The 18,743-nt window shown below is 35.6% G+C and overlaps 3 protein-coding genes across 4 annotated transcripts; 2 read left to right on the top strand and 1 right to left on the bottom strand.

Moving 5' to 3' along the window:
• Nucleotides 1-7,495: 7,495 nt before the first annotated feature.
• Nucleotides 7,496-9,679, top strand: LOC139845548 (multiple organellar RNA editing factor 8, chloroplastic/mitochondrial-like). 2 transcript variants are annotated; one of them, XM_071835807.1, is made up of 5 exons: nucleotides 7,496-7,975; nucleotides 8,345-8,442; nucleotides 8,530-8,595; nucleotides 8,797-9,039; nucleotides 9,088-9,679. In XM_071835807.1, exons 1-5 carry the CDS (start codon nucleotides 7,608-7,610, stop codon nucleotides 9,519-9,521), a joined length of 1,209 nt encoding a protein of 402 aa, XP_071691908.1. In that variant the 5' UTR covers nucleotides 7,496-7,607; the 3' UTR covers nucleotides 9,522-9,679. The 2 variants fall into 2 exon arrangements, with proteins under 2 accessions (XP_071691908.1, XP_071691907.1); XM_071835806.1 differs by having other exon boundaries at nucleotides 8,797-9,679.
• A 1,104-nt stretch (nucleotides 9,680-10,783) lies between these two features.
• LOC139845549 (uncharacterized) lies at nucleotides 10,784-14,088 on the bottom strand. Its single transcript, XM_071835808.1, has 6 exons — nucleotides 13,824-14,088; nucleotides 12,717-13,114; nucleotides 12,573-12,625; nucleotides 12,278-12,315; nucleotides 11,773-12,178; nucleotides 10,784-11,181 (listed from the first exon to the last, which is right to left on the bottom strand). Exons 1-6 carry the CDS (start codon nucleotides 13,838-13,840, stop codon nucleotides 11,002-11,004), a joined length of 1,092 nt encoding a protein of 363 aa, XP_071691909.1. The 5' UTR covers nucleotides 13,841-14,088; the 3' UTR covers nucleotides 10,784-11,001.
• A 1,137-nt stretch (nucleotides 14,089-15,225) lies between these two features.
• On the top strand, nucleotides 15,226-18,153 carry LOC139845550 (malate dehydrogenase 1, mitochondrial-like). Its single transcript, XM_071835810.1, has 7 exons — nucleotides 15,226-15,545; nucleotides 16,391-16,564; nucleotides 16,678-16,846; nucleotides 16,944-17,005; nucleotides 17,104-17,228; nucleotides 17,436-17,553; nucleotides 17,693-18,153. Exons 1-7 carry the CDS (start codon nucleotides 15,291-15,293, stop codon nucleotides 17,831-17,833), a joined length of 1,044 nt encoding a protein of 347 aa, XP_071691911.1. The 5' UTR covers nucleotides 15,226-15,290; the 3' UTR covers nucleotides 17,834-18,153.
• Nucleotides 18,154-18,743: the final 590 nt, after the last annotated feature.

An 18,743-nucleotide genomic window follows, 5' to 3' on the forward strand; every position in this document is an offset into this window, starting at 1 on the left:
TATATCAATGCGTATAGCAATATAAAGACACAGGAGAATGAAAAACAATATAACCCCAAGGTAATAGTAGAAGAAAATAACCTCCTCTGGTGGCAGATGAAAAAGAAGAATGAATGATATGATAGCCAATAAAATATCAAGAATCAGAACTGGATGAAGCATTTTCACAAATCTTTTGTAAGTATGAAATAAGAAAGAAGATTATAGGAGTGGTGAAAATAAATGAAATGGAAGAGGTTAATTTATAGCAAAATATCAGACATAGCAATCGAGGCAGATTACGCATTTAATCAAAGGAAATCCCAATTTCCTTAAATTCCGAAGAATCAAATCTTATTTAGATAATGAAGATTTTCTATTCCTTAAATTACGAAAATCAATCGTTAATATGTCAAGAGTTAAGACGAATCTATATTCTTCATTTCACTCTTTTACGATAACTTCCCTCATACGCTTCGAGTAATTGGATTGTGTTATCCATATTATTCAACGGTGATAAAACTCTAATTATCAACTCATATACGTCATGAAAACATTTTTATTGTTAGCCATGACGACCTCACTCAAATTTCGGGACGAAATTTCTTTAACGGGTAGGTACTGTGATGACCCAAAAATTTTCGACCAAATTTAAACTTATCTTATATGATTTCGATACGATAAGCAAAGTCTGTTAAACTGAATCTCAAAATTCTTGAACTATTTAATTACCTTTCGTTTATTCACGATGATGCACGAATAATTATATGTAAATAGATACATATACTATAACTTGAAAACGTAACTAAGTGTTGGGTATATGATACTGTGCATTAATCTTATTTGATTGATTACCTGATTGATATATTTAACTACGGAGTTAAAAGATTATGCCAAACGATTCAAGTAAAAGACATTTACTGAGTCTCTTAAGGATTATGATATCATTACGGGTCTCTATTGAGAGGTCCACGTTGATTTGAGAAATCATTCATTTTTAACGGTATTCGGAACAAATGATAAAGTGTTTGTTTAAATAACGTAACTTGGACACATACAATAATAAGGAATATTAACTGTTGGAATTAGATATATGAATAACTTGTGTTATGTATTTTAAAAACGTGTTTATTAAATATTGAATATATATATTTAAATATAATATTAACTTGGTCATAAAACAATCTGTTATTATATATATAATAACAAATAACGAGACGATGATTTATAGAAGTAAATGACCAAAATACTCGAAAGTTTAAGATATACTTTGAGTGGTATAGTTTAGGAATAATTTAAGACTATATTTTGACAAAGGTACGAGTCGCGAAACGTAATGTACAAGTTTTCTCAACGTACGAAGAGACACTCGAAAAACCGGAACCGGGACATAAGTCGAGTGATGACGTACGACTTATCGGAATAAAAATTACAAGTCAACTATGCATGTGAATTTAATATAATATATAATTAATTATTTAAATTAAATATATTATATATATTATATTAAATTATGTCGACAAACAAAATTACAAAAAATATGTGAGCTGGATCTGACGGCCATGCGATCGCATGGCAAATAGGCATAAAACCCATGCAATCGCATGGGCATCAGAATCAGGCCACACCTATAAAAGCTCAAGCATTTTGGTCTCTGCCTTACACACATACATATCATACTCCATATTTATATTATTATTATTATTATTATTATTATTATTATTATTATTATTATTATTATTATTATTATTATTATTATTATTATTATTATTATTATTATTATTATTATTATTATTATTAAGATTAATATTATTATTAATCTTATTATTATTAATATTATTAATTAGTATTATACATAAAATACTACGACGAGGTTATGAGTGTGTCACTTTCAAAATGGTTTTAAGAGCGGGATAGAGCTAAGGAAATTATGGGTTATTGCCAAGGAGGTTATGGGTAATGTTCGGGGATATATTTATGAATCAAACCTAGTGTTTATCATCTCGTTACGTCTACGTACTTTCCTACAATATTGAATCTCAATATTAATACGTAAGTACTTATATTTTATCTATTATATATTAATAGTGTATCCATGTCTAGTACTCGAGTATATATATTTATAAATGCTTGTATGCTAAATTTCGTCGTTAAACAGTTTATAATGAATCACGAATTAAATCCATATATTACTGGTAAAAGGTATATGATATACATGTTTTTGGAAAGCTGGCGAAAAATCGATAACTTTTCATTTAGACACCGAATAGTTTCGATGAACGGATTAAAAGATATGATCAACTGAATTATGATTGACGTTAATTGAAATTGCTTTTGAATCTACAATTAAGATTTAAACAACTTGTTTACGAGATTGATAAAGTGAATTTTTAAATATTGCTAACCGAGTAAATGAATCTTTATATAAGGCACGTCTCATTTTGTTAAACTATTGTCAAAATTGACTTTTTGAAACGACTTTGGATAACTTTTGTATGTCGATCTCGAGCATTAGGATTGTGATACACTATGACCTGACCTAGCTTGATACACATTTATTGACCAACATATGTTCTCTAGGTTGAGATCTACGATTCTTTGATATACCGAGTTTCGGTCACATTACGATGAACAACTGTATGTGCTGCTAAGGTGAGTTTCATATGATCCCTTTTACTTAATATATTTTTGGGCTGAGAATACATGCAACTGTTTATAAATACTGAAAATACTAGATTTATATGCGTGAGTTTCATTTGCTCCCTTTTTAATTGCTTTTGCAATATATATTTTTGGGCTGAGAATATATGCACTTTATTTTAAACGCAATGGATACAAGTACATACTAAATTCTACACTGAGTTTGAACCAAAAATCCCTTAGCTTTGGTAACTGTTAACTGCCAGTTATAAGAACTGGTGGGCGCGAGTAGTAGTATATGGATCCATAGGGCTTGATATCCCCGTCCGAGCTAGAGCACTAGCCTTTTAACGGACGTATGCTATTTGAGAAGCGTACACGTTGGTTTACGTGTATTATTAAGATGATTATACAAAGGGTACAAATTATATATACGTTAAGTTTAGTTACCAGGGTGCTCAATTTCGTAGAATATTTTGATAAACGTTTCTGGATGAAACAACTGAATTCTTGTTATCCACTTTTATATGCAGATTATGCGAAACACTAAAACTATGAACTCACCAACCTTTGTGTTGACACTTATTAGCATGTTTATTCTCAGGTTCCCTAGAAGTCTTCCGCTGTTTGCTTATATGATAGACAAGCTATGTGCATGGAGTCTTACATGGCATATTTTTCAAGAAAACGTTGCATTCACCAATTCATCACCATGTGCCTTATTTAGACTGCATTGTCAACGGAAGTACTGTTGTAAACTATTATATAAGGTGATTGTTTATATGTAGAAATCATCAGATGTCGAAAACCTTTGATTTAATATTCATTTATGGTGTGCCTTTTCAAAAGAATGCAATGTTTATAAAACGTATCATATAGAGGTCAAATACCTCGCAATGAAATCAATGAATGACGTATTCGGCCAAATGGATTTGGAGCGATTGTCACATTGCACGAACTTGGTTATGAGATCCGTAAAGCTAATGATGCTCAAGGTAGGTAATTTGGCGAACCACTCCCTCGCTACGGATTGGAGCTGTCCCGGGAACATGTTGCACGCCGTGGGATTATCCTAATGCTGTGTAGCGACCCGACAAAATTGTCATTGACGACGCCGTTAACTTAGGTCCCGTTACGTGGTCATAGTCCCTAAATGAGACGCGTTTGACCAAAATTATGTCGCAATCATTTGAAACGTACAAGACTTACAAAGTTTAGTTTGCCAAACGGATCGACAACAAGTTTAAGTTTACAAAATTTATAAAGTATAAATGAAATAAATTGCGACATAATTAGTTTAAAATCACGGTTGCTATAAATTGCGTAAGTATGTATGCTTTAAGTTTGAATCCATAGGTGCTATCACTAGCGTATGCATGTATGATTGACTCCAAGCAAGTAATCAAAATGTGCTGAAGCATGTATCAAGTAGCCAAGTATGAACCTGAGAAACATATAGAAAACTGTCAATGAAAACGTTGGTGAAATCATAGGTGTTTGTAAACGTTGTTTTTGAACCACAAGATTTAGTATTCCCTTAAAGTTGATTATCCAAATCATTTGCATTCCAAAAGTTGTTATTCGCGAGCACCCAATTATCAAGACTTAACTTTCCTTCTATAGAACCCTATCATAATAGTGTTAGAAGATACACTATTTCTCGAAAATATATTTCATCCAACATCGGTAGCGAACCGTCCGAATGAGGGTTTGTCAAACCCGTATGGCCACATAATATAAGTTCTCGCTTACACCCTGCAAGTGTAACTAATGATAATCGAATTGAGGATTTTTGTTCTAACTCGCTGTGGAATGTTTGTTTCCGTACTTGTGTTTAAAGTATAAAAGTATGTAGTATAAAATTGTATATGTTTCTCATCCCGTGATATAAAAGTATAAAAGTTGTTGAAAGATGAGACTATGATCTCACCTCAGGTGCACGAGTATAAATGTACTTCACAAAGTAAACGTGTGCATGAAAGTTGCTTTAGCCTTGACCTAAACAAGTAAGTTGTATCAATTATCGGTTACGACACGAGGTCGGGCAAAATGTGTTCAATTAGTCCTATGGCTCGTTACGACTCGATTAATATAGCATGTGAATCAAGTTGTCAAGTTTCATGCAAGAATTACGTATAAAAGAAGATTAGAACGATTGCATAAGTATTTGGTTAAGTTTGACTAAAAGTCAAACTTTGGTCAAAGTCAACGAAAAAGTCAACATGTTCGGGTCGGGTCTCGGACAATTTTTCTAAGCTTAGAAGTCATATATAAGCATATTGACCAAGTTTCATGTCAATCGGAGTTGCGTAGCATAGTTAAAATTTTACGAAAATTGGAAATTTTGGACAGCCCATAATGTTACGCCCGCAATGTCCTGGGTTACGGCCGCAATGGCATGGGTTACGGCCGCAATGGCATGGGTTACGGCCGTAACTTTGGTCCTCCAGGTGCTGAAATGCTGAATTTTCTAAGTGTCGAGCCAAACTTCAAACCATCATAATTTATAAACCGTAAATATCCAAAACAGGTATCTTATATCGTTGAAAAGGTAATTTAATGAGGAATACAACTAAACACATTTCATAAAACAAAAACATCGTTTTCAATAACCGGATTCCCGTCGAATGATCATTTAAAGCTTGTTATCAAAATTTCAAGTTCATAAAGCGCATAAGATGATTCGGGAACTTAATACACACATATAATACGCCGTTTCGTAGGTAATTACGCATACAATACTACTAAACACTTACAAACAACATTGCAAAGCATTTAATGCATCAAAATTCACATTCGAGGCTACCAAACCCTAACCAAAAATCATAAAATCACTAATCATGTTAATGTAAGGTTTTCATGTCATCCAACATACCAAAACGAAGCTAATGATGCTAGTAACACGTTTAATACATGAACTTTAACATTTAATCAACCAAAATCAAGGATTAAACAAACCCATTTTCAAGTTCATGCTAGTTACTCAAAACATCAAGAACAAGCAAACAAATCACATATTCATGTTATAAACGAGCCATATACACTAACTAACACCATTTCAAGTCTATAAAACGAATTTGAGAAATCTAGAGTTTTTAGAAACTTTACCCCAAGTAGTGAAATTGGTACCAAAACGTAGAGGATGAAGAGAGGATTCCAAGAGTACGTTTTGTTTTGATGTTAGCTTCTTGATTTGGATTTAGATGATGAATCTTTGTTGAAGATGAAAATGGTGAAAGATGGAAGTAGTAAATGAGAGAAAAAATGGAAAAGAAAAAAAAATGGAATGAGTGGTGGGGAGGAGGGTTTGACCCTTTGACCTAGTTGCCACTTTGGTCCTTTGGCAACCTTAGTCCCTCGAGTTTGAAAGCGGGTGCGTGAATTAACCAAACGAATTAATTTAAATACGCGAGAGTAAACGAGAGATGTTATAATCGAATAACGGAATATTAAGAACGTTAGTTAACGAAAGATACGAATTTAGATAAAGAAAGATGTTATCTAAAAAAAAAACGGGCGTTAAAATGAATTAACGGAAAAATGCGGGATGTTACATGATGTGTCTTGACAGCGTTTTCAAACTGTTGCAAAAAGTCCTCCGGATTCGTGGTGCCGTCATAACGTGAGGGGGGTAGCGAGGACTGTGAGCAGCGGATGAGTAGCTATTTCTCGGGTAAACTTTTCTGACGTCGCGGAAACCTCAAATGGCCGCTTTACTTTGTCTCCTCCCATCATGGCGTACTAGTTATTTAGCATGTTGTCCGCCACGCTGGGCTGTTCGACTTGTGCACTAATAGATTCCGGTGCGGCTAGAATCAAGTTCTCAATTAAGTCCTTGCGTGCCTCCTCCCTGGTTTTGCCGGAACTTTTACCAGTCTCGGACGCAGAGCGTGCAGAGCCGCGGTGCGGAGCTTTTGACATGCCAGTTGGCTTCTCGCCTCATTTAGTCATGAGCGAGGGCAAGACAAATCCTCCCTTGGCCAGGAAGCGTATGGCTTCCTCACCGTTGATGGGCTTAAGCTGATTAACGAATCCTTCCGGAGTTTCTGTCTCCTCCACGTCGCGTTGATCAGATTCATCTTCATCGCCGTCAAACTGCAATCTGGTGCGTTTTGAGTGGATCGTTTGGAGTTTCATATGTGCTATCGTCGTTAGACTTCAAAGGGTCATATGGTTCTTTGCCAGCGTTGGTAGTAGGTGGTGGGTTGGAACCTTCTGTCATCTTGTGTGAAAGCGTTGATCAAAACCGTCCCACGGATGGCGCCAAATGATCAAGCCAAAATCGACTTGAGTGCAGTGATGGAAAATAACTAACCTTCGGAAGGGGTTCCTCCGGTTGACGTGATGGGTATGAGGGGTGTTGTGGTGGTTGACTTTTGTCGAGCCTCTAAGGTGAGCTTAAGAGAGTGATCAGTGTGGTAAGTGTGTGTTGATTACCTTCCAAATGATTGATTATGGCTAGTATATATAGGCACACGATGACGGTTATCCAAGGTAACCACCATCACTCCACTAACCCACGATTACCACTCCTGAAATCCTCTAATCATGCCCACTACCTGCTCCACGTTCTCATAATTTATCGGAAGGGCGAACAACTGAGTAGACCAAGTCAACAGCGTCATCACCGGTACGCTACCGTAGCGTAGTAACAATTGTTAGCCAAGTTAAAAGCTAGAGCAGCCAAGCGTCCAGGTAGGAGATACGCCATGCGTCTTCCATGGCGGGACGTACGTCATTAGTGGCATCCAACGTCTCAATACGTGGGGGGAGGGGCGGCGGATTTCAGCCAGCTCACCTCCCACGCCCGTTCCTTTGCACCGCTATATATGGTCCAAGTGTTGCTCCGTTTTTTATTTTCCATACATTTTTTCACTATTCATTTCCGTCTCATTTTTTCTCGTAAAAATAAAACTCTGCGCCTTTTCCTTCTTATCTGATCACCAACTAGGGTTTTAGACCCAAAGAAACCCCCAAAACCCCTAAAAATGGCGACTCGTGTTCTCTTTAGATCTATCGTCTCCACCGCAAATCAAACCCTGATTTCGCGCTTCTCAACTACCGCTACACCTTCCTCAATCATCCGCTTCCGCCCACTCTTCGCTGCCGCCGCCGCCATTATATGTCACGCGTCACCTGTTGTCACCAAGATTCGTGCTTTCTCCACGCGCCAAACCACATCTTCGCTAAACGACTCGAGCCCTAACTGGTCAAATCGTCCACCTAAGGAAACGATACTGCTTGATGGCTGTGATTTTGAACATTGGCTTGTTGTTGTTGATAAACCTGAAGGTGCACCTACTAGAGATGAAATCATTGATTCGTATATCAATACTTTAGCTAAAGTTGTTGGAAGGTATTATTTTAGGGTTTAATTATTTATTTATTCAGTACTTTTATGCTTTGTTTTTTTTATAACATAGTGTATATTCTTTATTCTTTATTTATATTATATATTATATATGTGTGTGTTAGGTGATGTTTACTTCCTGAAATATAACTCAGTCTAAAATTGAAATTTTGGAATGTGATAATTGTTGTATAGTATATGTGCTACAGTCTAAAGATGAATTTTATGCAGTATCTTTAGGATCAGCTTGCTAATTTTTTTTTTTTTTTTTTTTTTTTTTTATCATTTTACTATTTGAAAAGTTGTTTTCATAGTTTGTTGTAAATTGTAGTGAGGTTACTCTAGGATGGGATTGATTGTTGTTTTGGTTTTTAGTTATGATGAAGCAAGGATGAAAATTTATTCGGTGTCGACTAGATGTTATTACGCTTTTGGCGCACTAGTGTCTGAAGAAGACTCCTACAGGCTAAAAGGTAATTAGCTAGATGTTTTTTTTCTCACTTTTGGTTGCTTGAAATTTAGATCACCATATCTTGTTTTTGTTTATTGCTTTTTGTTAGAGATACCTGGTGTTCGTTGGGTGCTACCTGATTCGTATCTGGACGTAGGGAACAAAGACTATGGAGGTACCACATACTGTTTATTGTTTGGTTAGCTATTTTTTGTGAGGTTGTGTATGAAGTGTAAAGTAACAATCTTTTAATTATTTTGTTCTGTATTCAATTCAATGAATAGTAGTGATTGTATGTTGCTTCTTATCTTCATGGATTGTGATTGATTAGTATACTACAAATAAAAGCTCATTGTTTATGTGTTTCATGTGACAGGGGAACCGTTTATTGATGGGAAGGCTGTTCCTTATGATCCTAAGTACCACGAGGAGTGGATAAGAAATAATGCTCGAGCAAACGAGAGGAATAGGAGAAACGATAGGCCTCGCAACTTTGATAGATCAAGAAACTTTGAAAGGCAAAGAGAAAACGTGCAGAACAACCGTCAACTACCACCAGGTCCCATGGGAGGCAATCCAAATAGCATGGGTGGACCACCCAATGCTGGAGGTGCACCACCTTCTGGAAACATGGTTGGACCACCCAGCGCTGGTGGTGCACCACCACCGTCTGGGAACATGGGTGGAATGCAGCAAGGTGGTGGCATGGGTGGGCCACCCAATGCTGGTGGTGGTCAGCCTAACTGGGGTGGTCCGCATGCAAATTATAATGGAGGCTCACCAAATATGGGCGCTGGGATGACACCAAACAACATGGGTGGGGGGATGCCGAATAATGCTCCGAATTACCAGCAGCAAAATTATGCTCCGAGTCACCAGCAACAGAATAATGCTCCGAGTTACCAGCAGCAGAATAATGCTTCTAATTATCAGCAGCAGCAACAGCCGAGGTATGGACCAAACACTGGAGGTGCACCTTATCAATCTGGACCAGGGCCGAACAGTTATGCACCACCAAACGTAGGTGGTGGGAACCCTTACCAGAGTCAGGACTTGCCTGGAAGAGACATGCCTCCACCGAACTATTCTCAGAACTATTAGTGATCGTATAATAATTGGATGCTCTTATATATTAATTACGGAGTATTATGTAGGACCTATTGATTTCTTGTCTAGTTTAAGATTATGGTTTTGTGAATCTGTTTCTATCTCAACAAATTTTATGTTCATGTGAGATTATGCCCCATGTCTTACATCAACATGCCACAATGTTTTTGTCTAGCATTTGTATTCAACTAGTTGTGGAGCCCTCGCTTTGCGCCGGGGCTCCGTTTTGAATGCGAGTTAAAAAAAAAAAAATCTTGATGTATTTTGTAAAAAAGATTTTTTTCGACATCTAACATTGAAGGGTTGTTCATTTTGTAAAAGTTGCTTCTTTTCGCGTTTTTTTTTTTGTTAGTTGATCTATTTTGTAAAAAAGAATGTTTTTCGACATCTTTTGATAACATTGAAGGGTTGTTCCTTTTATGAAAGTTGACTCCTTTATCGTTGAGGAAGAAAAGGGAAGAAAAAAAAAAGGTTAGTTGATTTTTTTTGTAAAAAAGAATTTTTTTGGAAATCTTTTGGTAACATTGAAGTGTTTTCTTTTATGAGAGTTGCTTCTTTTATCGTTGGAGACGAAAAAAAAAAGAAGAAGTGAAATGATGAAAATAACCCTGATTACTATTGATGAATAGTGCTACAGGGTTTTGGTTTTGCTTCATATGAACCAAAAGTATTAGTAGTACATATATCATATGGGGATGATTCTAACACACCCTTTTTTGATCCTCACACACCTATTTTAACCTTTTACTCTTCTAATAATACTCAATTTCTTTTCACTATAGAAGTTATATACTAATAATACATACTATTATTATAATTGCTTTTCACTATAGAAGTTATAATTATACTCTAATACATATGTATTAGAATAAAAATAATACACATTACAGTTTTTCTATAATCAAATTGGAGATTTTCAATTATCAAGCTCATAAAGCATGCTTTGCAAGTATCGAAGTTAGTTAAGCTCTTATACACAAATTCACATGAACCTTGAAAATAACCTACCATTGAAGTTGATCTTAGTTAAGCTTAAGGACGAAACCTTTAGAGAGTTTCCAGGTGAATACTGAAAGACAACCAAAGAGAAAGAAAAGCAAGTATCAACCCACACTCAAATTTCATATTGCAAATTGATACACAAGACATACACGTTCGACTGTTTAAGGAAAACAATTTTTTTTTTTTTTTTTTTTTTTTTTTTGGCAATAAGGAAAAACAAATGGTTCATAGTTCTCTAACAGCATTTAATTCGCCTTCACACCATGAAAATTGCAACATGAACTTTTTGTTCCATAACACATGATTCTGATAATCTACTACCTGGATTCAAATTTAGTTAAGAATCTGTATCCAACAAGAATTGTTTAACATGAACACAATTAAAATGAATGATCACCTAAGAAGTTCAGAGAACTCTACTAATACACTAGAGCCCCAAACTACAATTTATGGAAATAGATCATTAAGGGGTTTAGTTGTCAGAACTTCTGACAATGACCTCGGCTTTCTTGTTCTTAACGTCACGAATTTGATCTGCAAGCGACACGTCTTCTTTCCTTATATCTCTTTCTAGAAACTTGAGGTCAAGTCTTTCCCAAGCTCTGTGATCTCGACTACTAAGTTGCTTGTTTAGAGATTTTTTCCTGTGAATCTGTCAATCACCAAACAAATGCAACTTAGAGACAGCTGAAGACATAGTAAAAATTTGTGAATATCAAGACAATGTCTAAAATCAAATATCGAGTAGTCTAGTATACCCATACATACATCATCGAGATCTTTGTGTCATTGACAATTGACTAGCAAGTAATTTTAGAATAAACGAAGGTAGAAGGTTTTCCTTGTTCGGGCTACCGGGCGAGTAATTCGACCCCATACTCTTATATACGCAGTCCAGCAGGATTACTCACTGGCTGTTTCCAACCCATTCATGGGCACCACTAAATATTCGTCCTAGAGAGGATTTGAACATTGCAAATGAAACTAAAGAAGTTCTTATTTAAACATAGTTTTATAGTAATTAAATATTAAAATATTAATGTACTACTTGTGGAGCTAAAAAATGACATAAAAACGGGTAGTGGGTTCCAACCCGTTTTGACTTGCATTATATATTTTTACCCATTCAAACCCAACACCCCCAACTCAGCCGTTTTACCACCTATACTTGTTGCCTATCCCAGCATCTAATATTTTCGAGAAGGAGATGTTAATTAAACATATATTTTACATGAGCTTCTACCTTTGTTAATCTCTCTTTCAGTTTCAAATCTTCAGCCGCAGCCAATTCCTCTTTTTCTTCTTTAGACTTCTTCATTGCAAGGACTTTCACTTTTGCGACCCGTTTCTTTAAAGTAGTCTTCACCTTTTCAGCTTTTGCCTTTGCTCGTCTCTCTGCTCGTATTTGTGCCATTTCTTTTGCTTTTTTAATATCAGCAGATCGCTTAAGTCGTTGAAAATCAATCTCTTTTTCAATCTTCTCATAGCTGTCCCACTCTAATTTTTGCTGTCCATGGCCACCTTTTTTAGCAGCTTCTGCAATACTTTCAGCCCATTCTGAAATGAATATTTCTTTTGACCTTTTCAATTTCTGGCGTTCTTTCCATTGTCGTGTAATTGTTAAGCATATTTTGGCCTTTGTTTGGTCACTGCTCATAAAATATATGTTCAAGTATATATGTGATACACTACCATATAACATATAATCAGCAAATTCATAACAAAGAATTATAATCATACATTCATACCTAAGAGTGCGAGGGCATTCAGACATCTTCTTTCTTACCTAATTAAAGTACAACCATCTGCAAGTTTAGGATAACGAGAATACAAAACAAAACTAATATGCGAAACGTATTTATGCAGTCACACTGTGTATCTACAATCAGATGTACAAAGAAAATTAAACAAAAAGCACATGCACTGGTGCCCGTGGCGCGTACTATTATTTATATATTTACATATTGTGAGTAAATGAGATATTTGTTTCTAGAAAGGCGTAAATGAGTTATTTTAACTGACAGCCCTTACATGAGTTCACACCTTGGGGTCACTTAAAGCTTCTTTAGTTCTTTGACTGATCAACTCGCGAGTCTCTGCAAGATGACACCTTAAATCAATTTAAACCCTAAAAAAAAACATTTTTACCAAATAAATAACACACCAAAATGAGATAACATAACGTACCTGCAGTGTGCTTCTTGCCTTTATTCCATGGAATTCTCCCCTTGTTTGCTAATCCAATCTTCTGCCGTCTTTGCATTTCGTTTTTATCCTTATCTGATCTTCTTTCAACAACAAAATTATTCAAATTGACCTCATCAACAAAAGGTTCACTATCAAGGTAACTGGAATTTATCTGACGCCTTAATTCCAATAAGTTTGATTCTTCATCTGAATGAGTGCCCCAGTGAAACGCTCTACATAACTGAAGTCCTCTATACGATCTAACAAATACCAATCCATGAGACAAACGAATATCATCCGAAGGTGCTGTTTTCAGGCAAAGTTGATAACATTCCACATTTTTTGAAGGAAGGATATTTGAGATCACACTGTTGTTTGTGCAAGTAACAGATAGATTCCTGAAGAAAGATTTTATCAGGAACAGTATAAATAACCTTCGTAAATGTAATACTATATGACCACTGGTGAAACTACTAAGGGGCAGGGGGCGGCAACCGCCCCCAGTAGATTTGTAACTTCTAATGCAAAAATTTTGAATTTTTTCATTTTGCCCTAGTGGATTTTTTTTTGCTCAAAAATCTCCATATTTTGCCCCCAAAGCCTCCATATTTTGCCCAAAAGTCTCCATATTTTTCCCAAAAGCCTCCATATTTTGCCCAAAAACCTCCGTATTTTGCCCAAAAGCCTCCATATTTTGGCCAAAAAAAAGTTGTTAAGCTTTTGATACAAACCAACCAACCAACCAACAAAATTCCTGGTTCTGTCACTGCATATGACCTTTCTTTTATTTGTTTTTAAAGATTTTATACTAATCGGAGCAACATCATCCATTTTTTAATAGCCTGCTTTTAAAAATACCCTAAATTGCAGTGCTAGTGCTAGAAAAGTGGCTTTAAAACTACATTTAAACAGTAAACTCAAATAATAATAATCTCTAATACAAGAAAATTTGATGGGCTCCATTTACATTTTGATACAAAACAACCAACCAACAAAGCAGTAAACATAGAAGCATATAACTAAAGAAAAACTTTTGTCAAACCTATATAGATACAGAACCAAACAATAGTATTTCAGGAGCAACTGAGGAAGTAACTTAGAGCTTACAAATGAGAGAAAAGCATCTCTGCGGCAAATGGTCGAACAGTTGGAGGTCATACATCGAAATGAAAGATTTTTATGGTTTATAATTAAACATTCAAATCTAGTTACCAATACAGATAATATGATTTTAATGAAACGTTAGATATTTAGAGGAATCAAGTGGTTGAATCTATGAAGAACCAGGCGATGGCCGATGGTGAATGGTGATATGCCTGTGGATAGGGGGAATTACAAGGTGTTCTTTTTAATCGCAATTGCACTTCTAAAATCCTCGGGTCGATACCCGGACCCAAAGTAGACCCTGTTTTATCTCTTGCACTTGTTAGAAAATAAACATAAAATATAAGGTTAGTTGTAACCCTTCACTTTAAAACATTTACACATTAAACCCTTCAAAGAAAATAACTTCCACACTCATTCTCCCAAAAAAAAAAAAAAAAAAAGACTTCAGTAGGGTCTAGGGGTTGAGGGTTCTTTATTCTTCCAATGATGAATCACTCCAATAATTCACTACCGGACGTCAGCGAAAAACGAAACCTCAAACAAGACGACGTCGTATCGTATCACAAACTTTAAACACACTCTCACATAACAACTTTTAGAAAATCATTCAATCACCCGTTCACACACCAACAGTTCTCACAAATTGGAGTAAACGCTAAACTCCAAACTTATATACCTCCATCACTTGGACGCTTTCAATTCCGTACGAGCAATTGATTACTCACATCGAAGCCTATACTAACTTTTGTCTTGCCAAGCTTATTATTTGACTTGAATTAATCACTAGTTAAACACATTTTAATAGCTACATTTCAAGTGCAAATATCATTATGCTCAACTTATATTAACGAAAAAAGTTTTTCCTATCTATGTTATTCAAGAAAGACGAATATTATTACTCAAATGTACACGGTTTTATATAATTATTTCATTACATGTTAACGATCCTTTTATTAGTGAATGGTCATCCACGAGATGCGCGACTAATAAGATTATAATGTGAGACATCTGGTTAAGATATTATAGACGTTAAATCACCAACATTGGTTATGAATTACTCTCCAAACTTATATAGCTTGTACTAAACCGATCATGTCAAAAATAAACTTATTGTACACTACAATGCATATCTATGACTTGACGAATAAACCTAAGATCAAAGCGCACAACTACGTTGAACATATTTACTAAATAAGTGATCACATATGAGCACATCATCAAATGTTTGTTGTTAATTAATTGTGATTTATTAGCAAAATTACAAATCACCTCGAGTTTAATAACCGTGAATACAGTGAAGAAGAAAATGAAGATAACTGAATAAATGAGGGACCATTAGTATCATAATCCCAAACTATTTTAATTTATTTTTCCTCTTAAATTTCAACACTGTGGTGTTCATTTCTCGTTGATAGTATCGTTGTAAAACCCTTTAATCTCTCTCTACTTTCTCTCTCTAGAACAACAATGAGGACAGCTATGTTGAAATCGATCCAATCTTCACTTCAGAAATCATCATCCTCAACTTTACTCCGCCGGAGTTACTCATCGGAATCTGCTCCGGAACGTAAGGTCGTGGTCTTAGGTGCCGCCGGCGGTATCGGACAACCGCTTTCACTTCTCATGAAATTAAATCCTCTTGTATCTAGTTTATCTCTATACGATATCGCCGGTACTCCAGGTGTTGCTGCTGACGTCAGCCACATCAACACCAGATCTGAGGTTTATCACTAACCTATTCTCATACTCCATCTTGTATTCTCCACCACACGTTTGTAAAATGATAATTGAATTCTGTATCTATGTATTACAGTAGTTTTCAACTGTTAATTCTGTTGATGTTGTTCATATTTTACTTATATTGTTTTTAAATCTTAGAAAATGATTAGATTTAGATCTCAATTTTACTCCTGTTTCTATATACACGATTTAACAATTGGTTTTCAATTGTATATTGTTTTCAACGGTTAATTGGTTTTTACTCGCATGATTTACAATTCGTATTAGGTGTTGTTCGAAAATAAACTTTTCTTTTTATATAATTAAAATTATACTATATATTTAGCCATTGGTATTAACGATGTTTATGTTTACTGGTGTATGTGTGTAAATGTAAGTGTGCTTTATGATGTGAGCATAATTTAATTACCAGGACCAGTAGTAAATCATTATTTCATTAATGGTTAGTGAAAGATTAAACAATTTAAGAGCTCACTGAAGATTACCTTCTGAAAATTGATCAGATGGACTCCTAAATGTGATATGAGTAATCAAAAGAGAAATGTGTTGAGTCGAGTTATCAGTTATGTGATGTGATCTGATTATACAAATACCTGTATATACATATACTTCTGGACTTATTGATTTTCTGCACATATCGTTGCAAGAATTCACAAAGCTGGAAGATTATAGTTAGTTATCATTTACAGCCTCACTTATTATTCCGTTTAGTGGCACATGCTCTTACAGGCTGTGCTTCACTGACTTGAGTCTAATCTATGTCAAAATTAAGTTTTATTTGTGGACATATGAAATATTTAAATATACATCTTTAATTTGTTACATAGGTGGTCGGATACATGGGTGATGAAAATTTGGGGAAGGCATTAGAAGGAGCTGATGTTGTCATCATTCCAGCTGGTGTACCAAGGAAGCCAGGTATGACCCGTGATGATCTTTTCAACATCAATGCTGGTATTGTTAAGGGTCTGTGCACAGCTATCGCCAAGTACTGCCCTCATGTAAGTATTCACCTACCTTAGTTGTGCTTTTTGTACAAATCTTGTTATAATATTTTTTTTTCCCATGTATGACAATTTTGATTAAGGGATCATGTTGTAATTGTTATTGTCAGGCATTGGTTAATATGATCAGTAACCCTGTCAACTCCACTGTACCCATCGCCGCTGAGGTCTTCAAGAAAGCAGGTACATATGATGAGAGAAGGCTGTTTGGTGTGACCACACTTGATGTTGTCAGGGCCAAAACTTTCTATGCTGGAAAAGCAAAGGTTCCAGTTGCTGGTACGGTACATTCATCCTTGTTCTAGTATAAACAGAAAGGCGGACATTGTTTTTCCACACATTTTGTTTAATGTTATTTGGTATCCTTATGTTACAGGTGTCAATGTGCCTGTTGTTGGTGGCCATGCTGGTGTTACCATTCTACCATTGTTTTCTCAGGTATTAACTGGTTTTGTGTATTACATATATGGCTGTATAGAAGTTTTGTATTAGTAAAATGGTGGTGCATGATACTGATGATTAAGTTGTAAATGAAGGCTACACCACAAGCAAACAATTTATCACAAGATGAGATAGTTGCTTTAACAAAACGTACTCAAGATGGTGGAACGGAGGTTGTGGAGGCGAAGGCTGGAAAAGGGTCCGCTACACTATCTATGGCGTAAGTCCTAACAATTTTCCCATTTCTATTAATTGCTTGTGTTGTTAATTGTTACGATAGAAACCTTTTTTATGTGGAGCACAATCTGTTGGTGAAACATGATTATAGCCTAGTCAAGAGTGAGTTGCAAGCTGATGTGTATTGTAGAAGTTTTACAATGTACAGTCGACTATTTATTGAGTGTTAATTTCATGTTTGTTTATGCAGTTACGCGGGAGCAATATTTGCCGATGCTTGTCTGAAAGGACTTAACGGGGTCCCAGATGTTGTGGAATGCTCATTTGTACAATCAAATGTAACTGAACTACCATTCTTTGCATCAAAGGTACTCTCGTTGTCACACTTATTTGTTTGGATTGAATTTTGACTTGATCCCTTCACTAAGTTTTCTTCTATTTCTGTTGCTAAGCTTTGAATGTCGTCTTTTATCAAGAACCTTGAATCATCATTGCTTTCTTGTACAGGTGAGACTAGGCAAGAACGGTGTAGAGGAGGTCCTAGGACTCGGCTCACTCAACGACTATGAGAAACAAGGTTTGGAAATCCTTTTGCCCGAGCTGAAGTCATCTATCGCGAAGGGAATCAATTTTGCCAACCAGAGTTAAAATAAGCCTTCTGGTTACCACCTGTTCGTGCTATTTAAAAAGAAATGGTCACAGTTTTGGAGATTGTTTGAACTTTTGTTGTACCTCTTTTGCCCGAGTGTTATTCAGGAGGCACTGGGCTTACTTACCTGCCCAATAAGAAGGGAACCTTACCCACATACCCTTAAAAGAGTGTTTAGATTGTCTTATCCTATGGGCATTTGCATTGTTCTTTGATAACTACAATCTAGTGATTACTAGTAAACAACAATTTGGTATTATTTACCTAAATGTTTTGTTGTGAAATCTTACTTATAATAATAATGGTACATGGATGATCAGTGACTAATACATTTATTTTCAAGTCATAACCACACTTGATGATCTAGGGATCGGTACCGGTACCGAACTGTACCGGTGGTCAGAAACCAAAACCGAAATTTTGAAATACTTAAAACTGAATACCGTACCGGGTTTTTTTCGGTATTTATCCGTTTGGTACCGAATTTTAATGGTGATCGTCTTTTGAACTTTAAACATTGAAACAAGGTAAATCTAATGAAGATGTAATGGAGATGCTATATTGGTTAATATATAATATACATGAACTGTGGAGATTATACATGAGTAAAAAGGTATCATGATTATCCCTTTGTGATGCGATATCGGCATCTTCACTCTTAAATGTAGTATCTGTACTGTACTTAAGAATATATAGATGAAGAATTATAATTAGGACAATGCTACGTGGCGACCCGGAAATTTCCGATCAAATTCAAACTTGATCTTTATATGATTTCGACACGATAAGCAAAGTCTATGATGTCGAGTCTAAAAATATTTGAAACTGTTTACATTAATGCAATTAACCTTTGACCATTCCCGACGATTCACGAACAATGGTGTGTAGATAATATATATATATATATAT

This window comes from Rutidosis leptorrhynchoides, chromosome 4, assembly GCF_046630445.1.
Source record: "Rutidosis leptorrhynchoides isolate AG116_Rl617_1_P2 chromosome 4, CSIRO_AGI_Rlap_v1, whole genome shotgun sequence".
Classification (NCBI taxonomy): domain Eukaryota; kingdom Viridiplantae; phylum Streptophyta; class Magnoliopsida; order Asterales; family Asteraceae; genus Rutidosis; species Rutidosis leptorrhynchoides.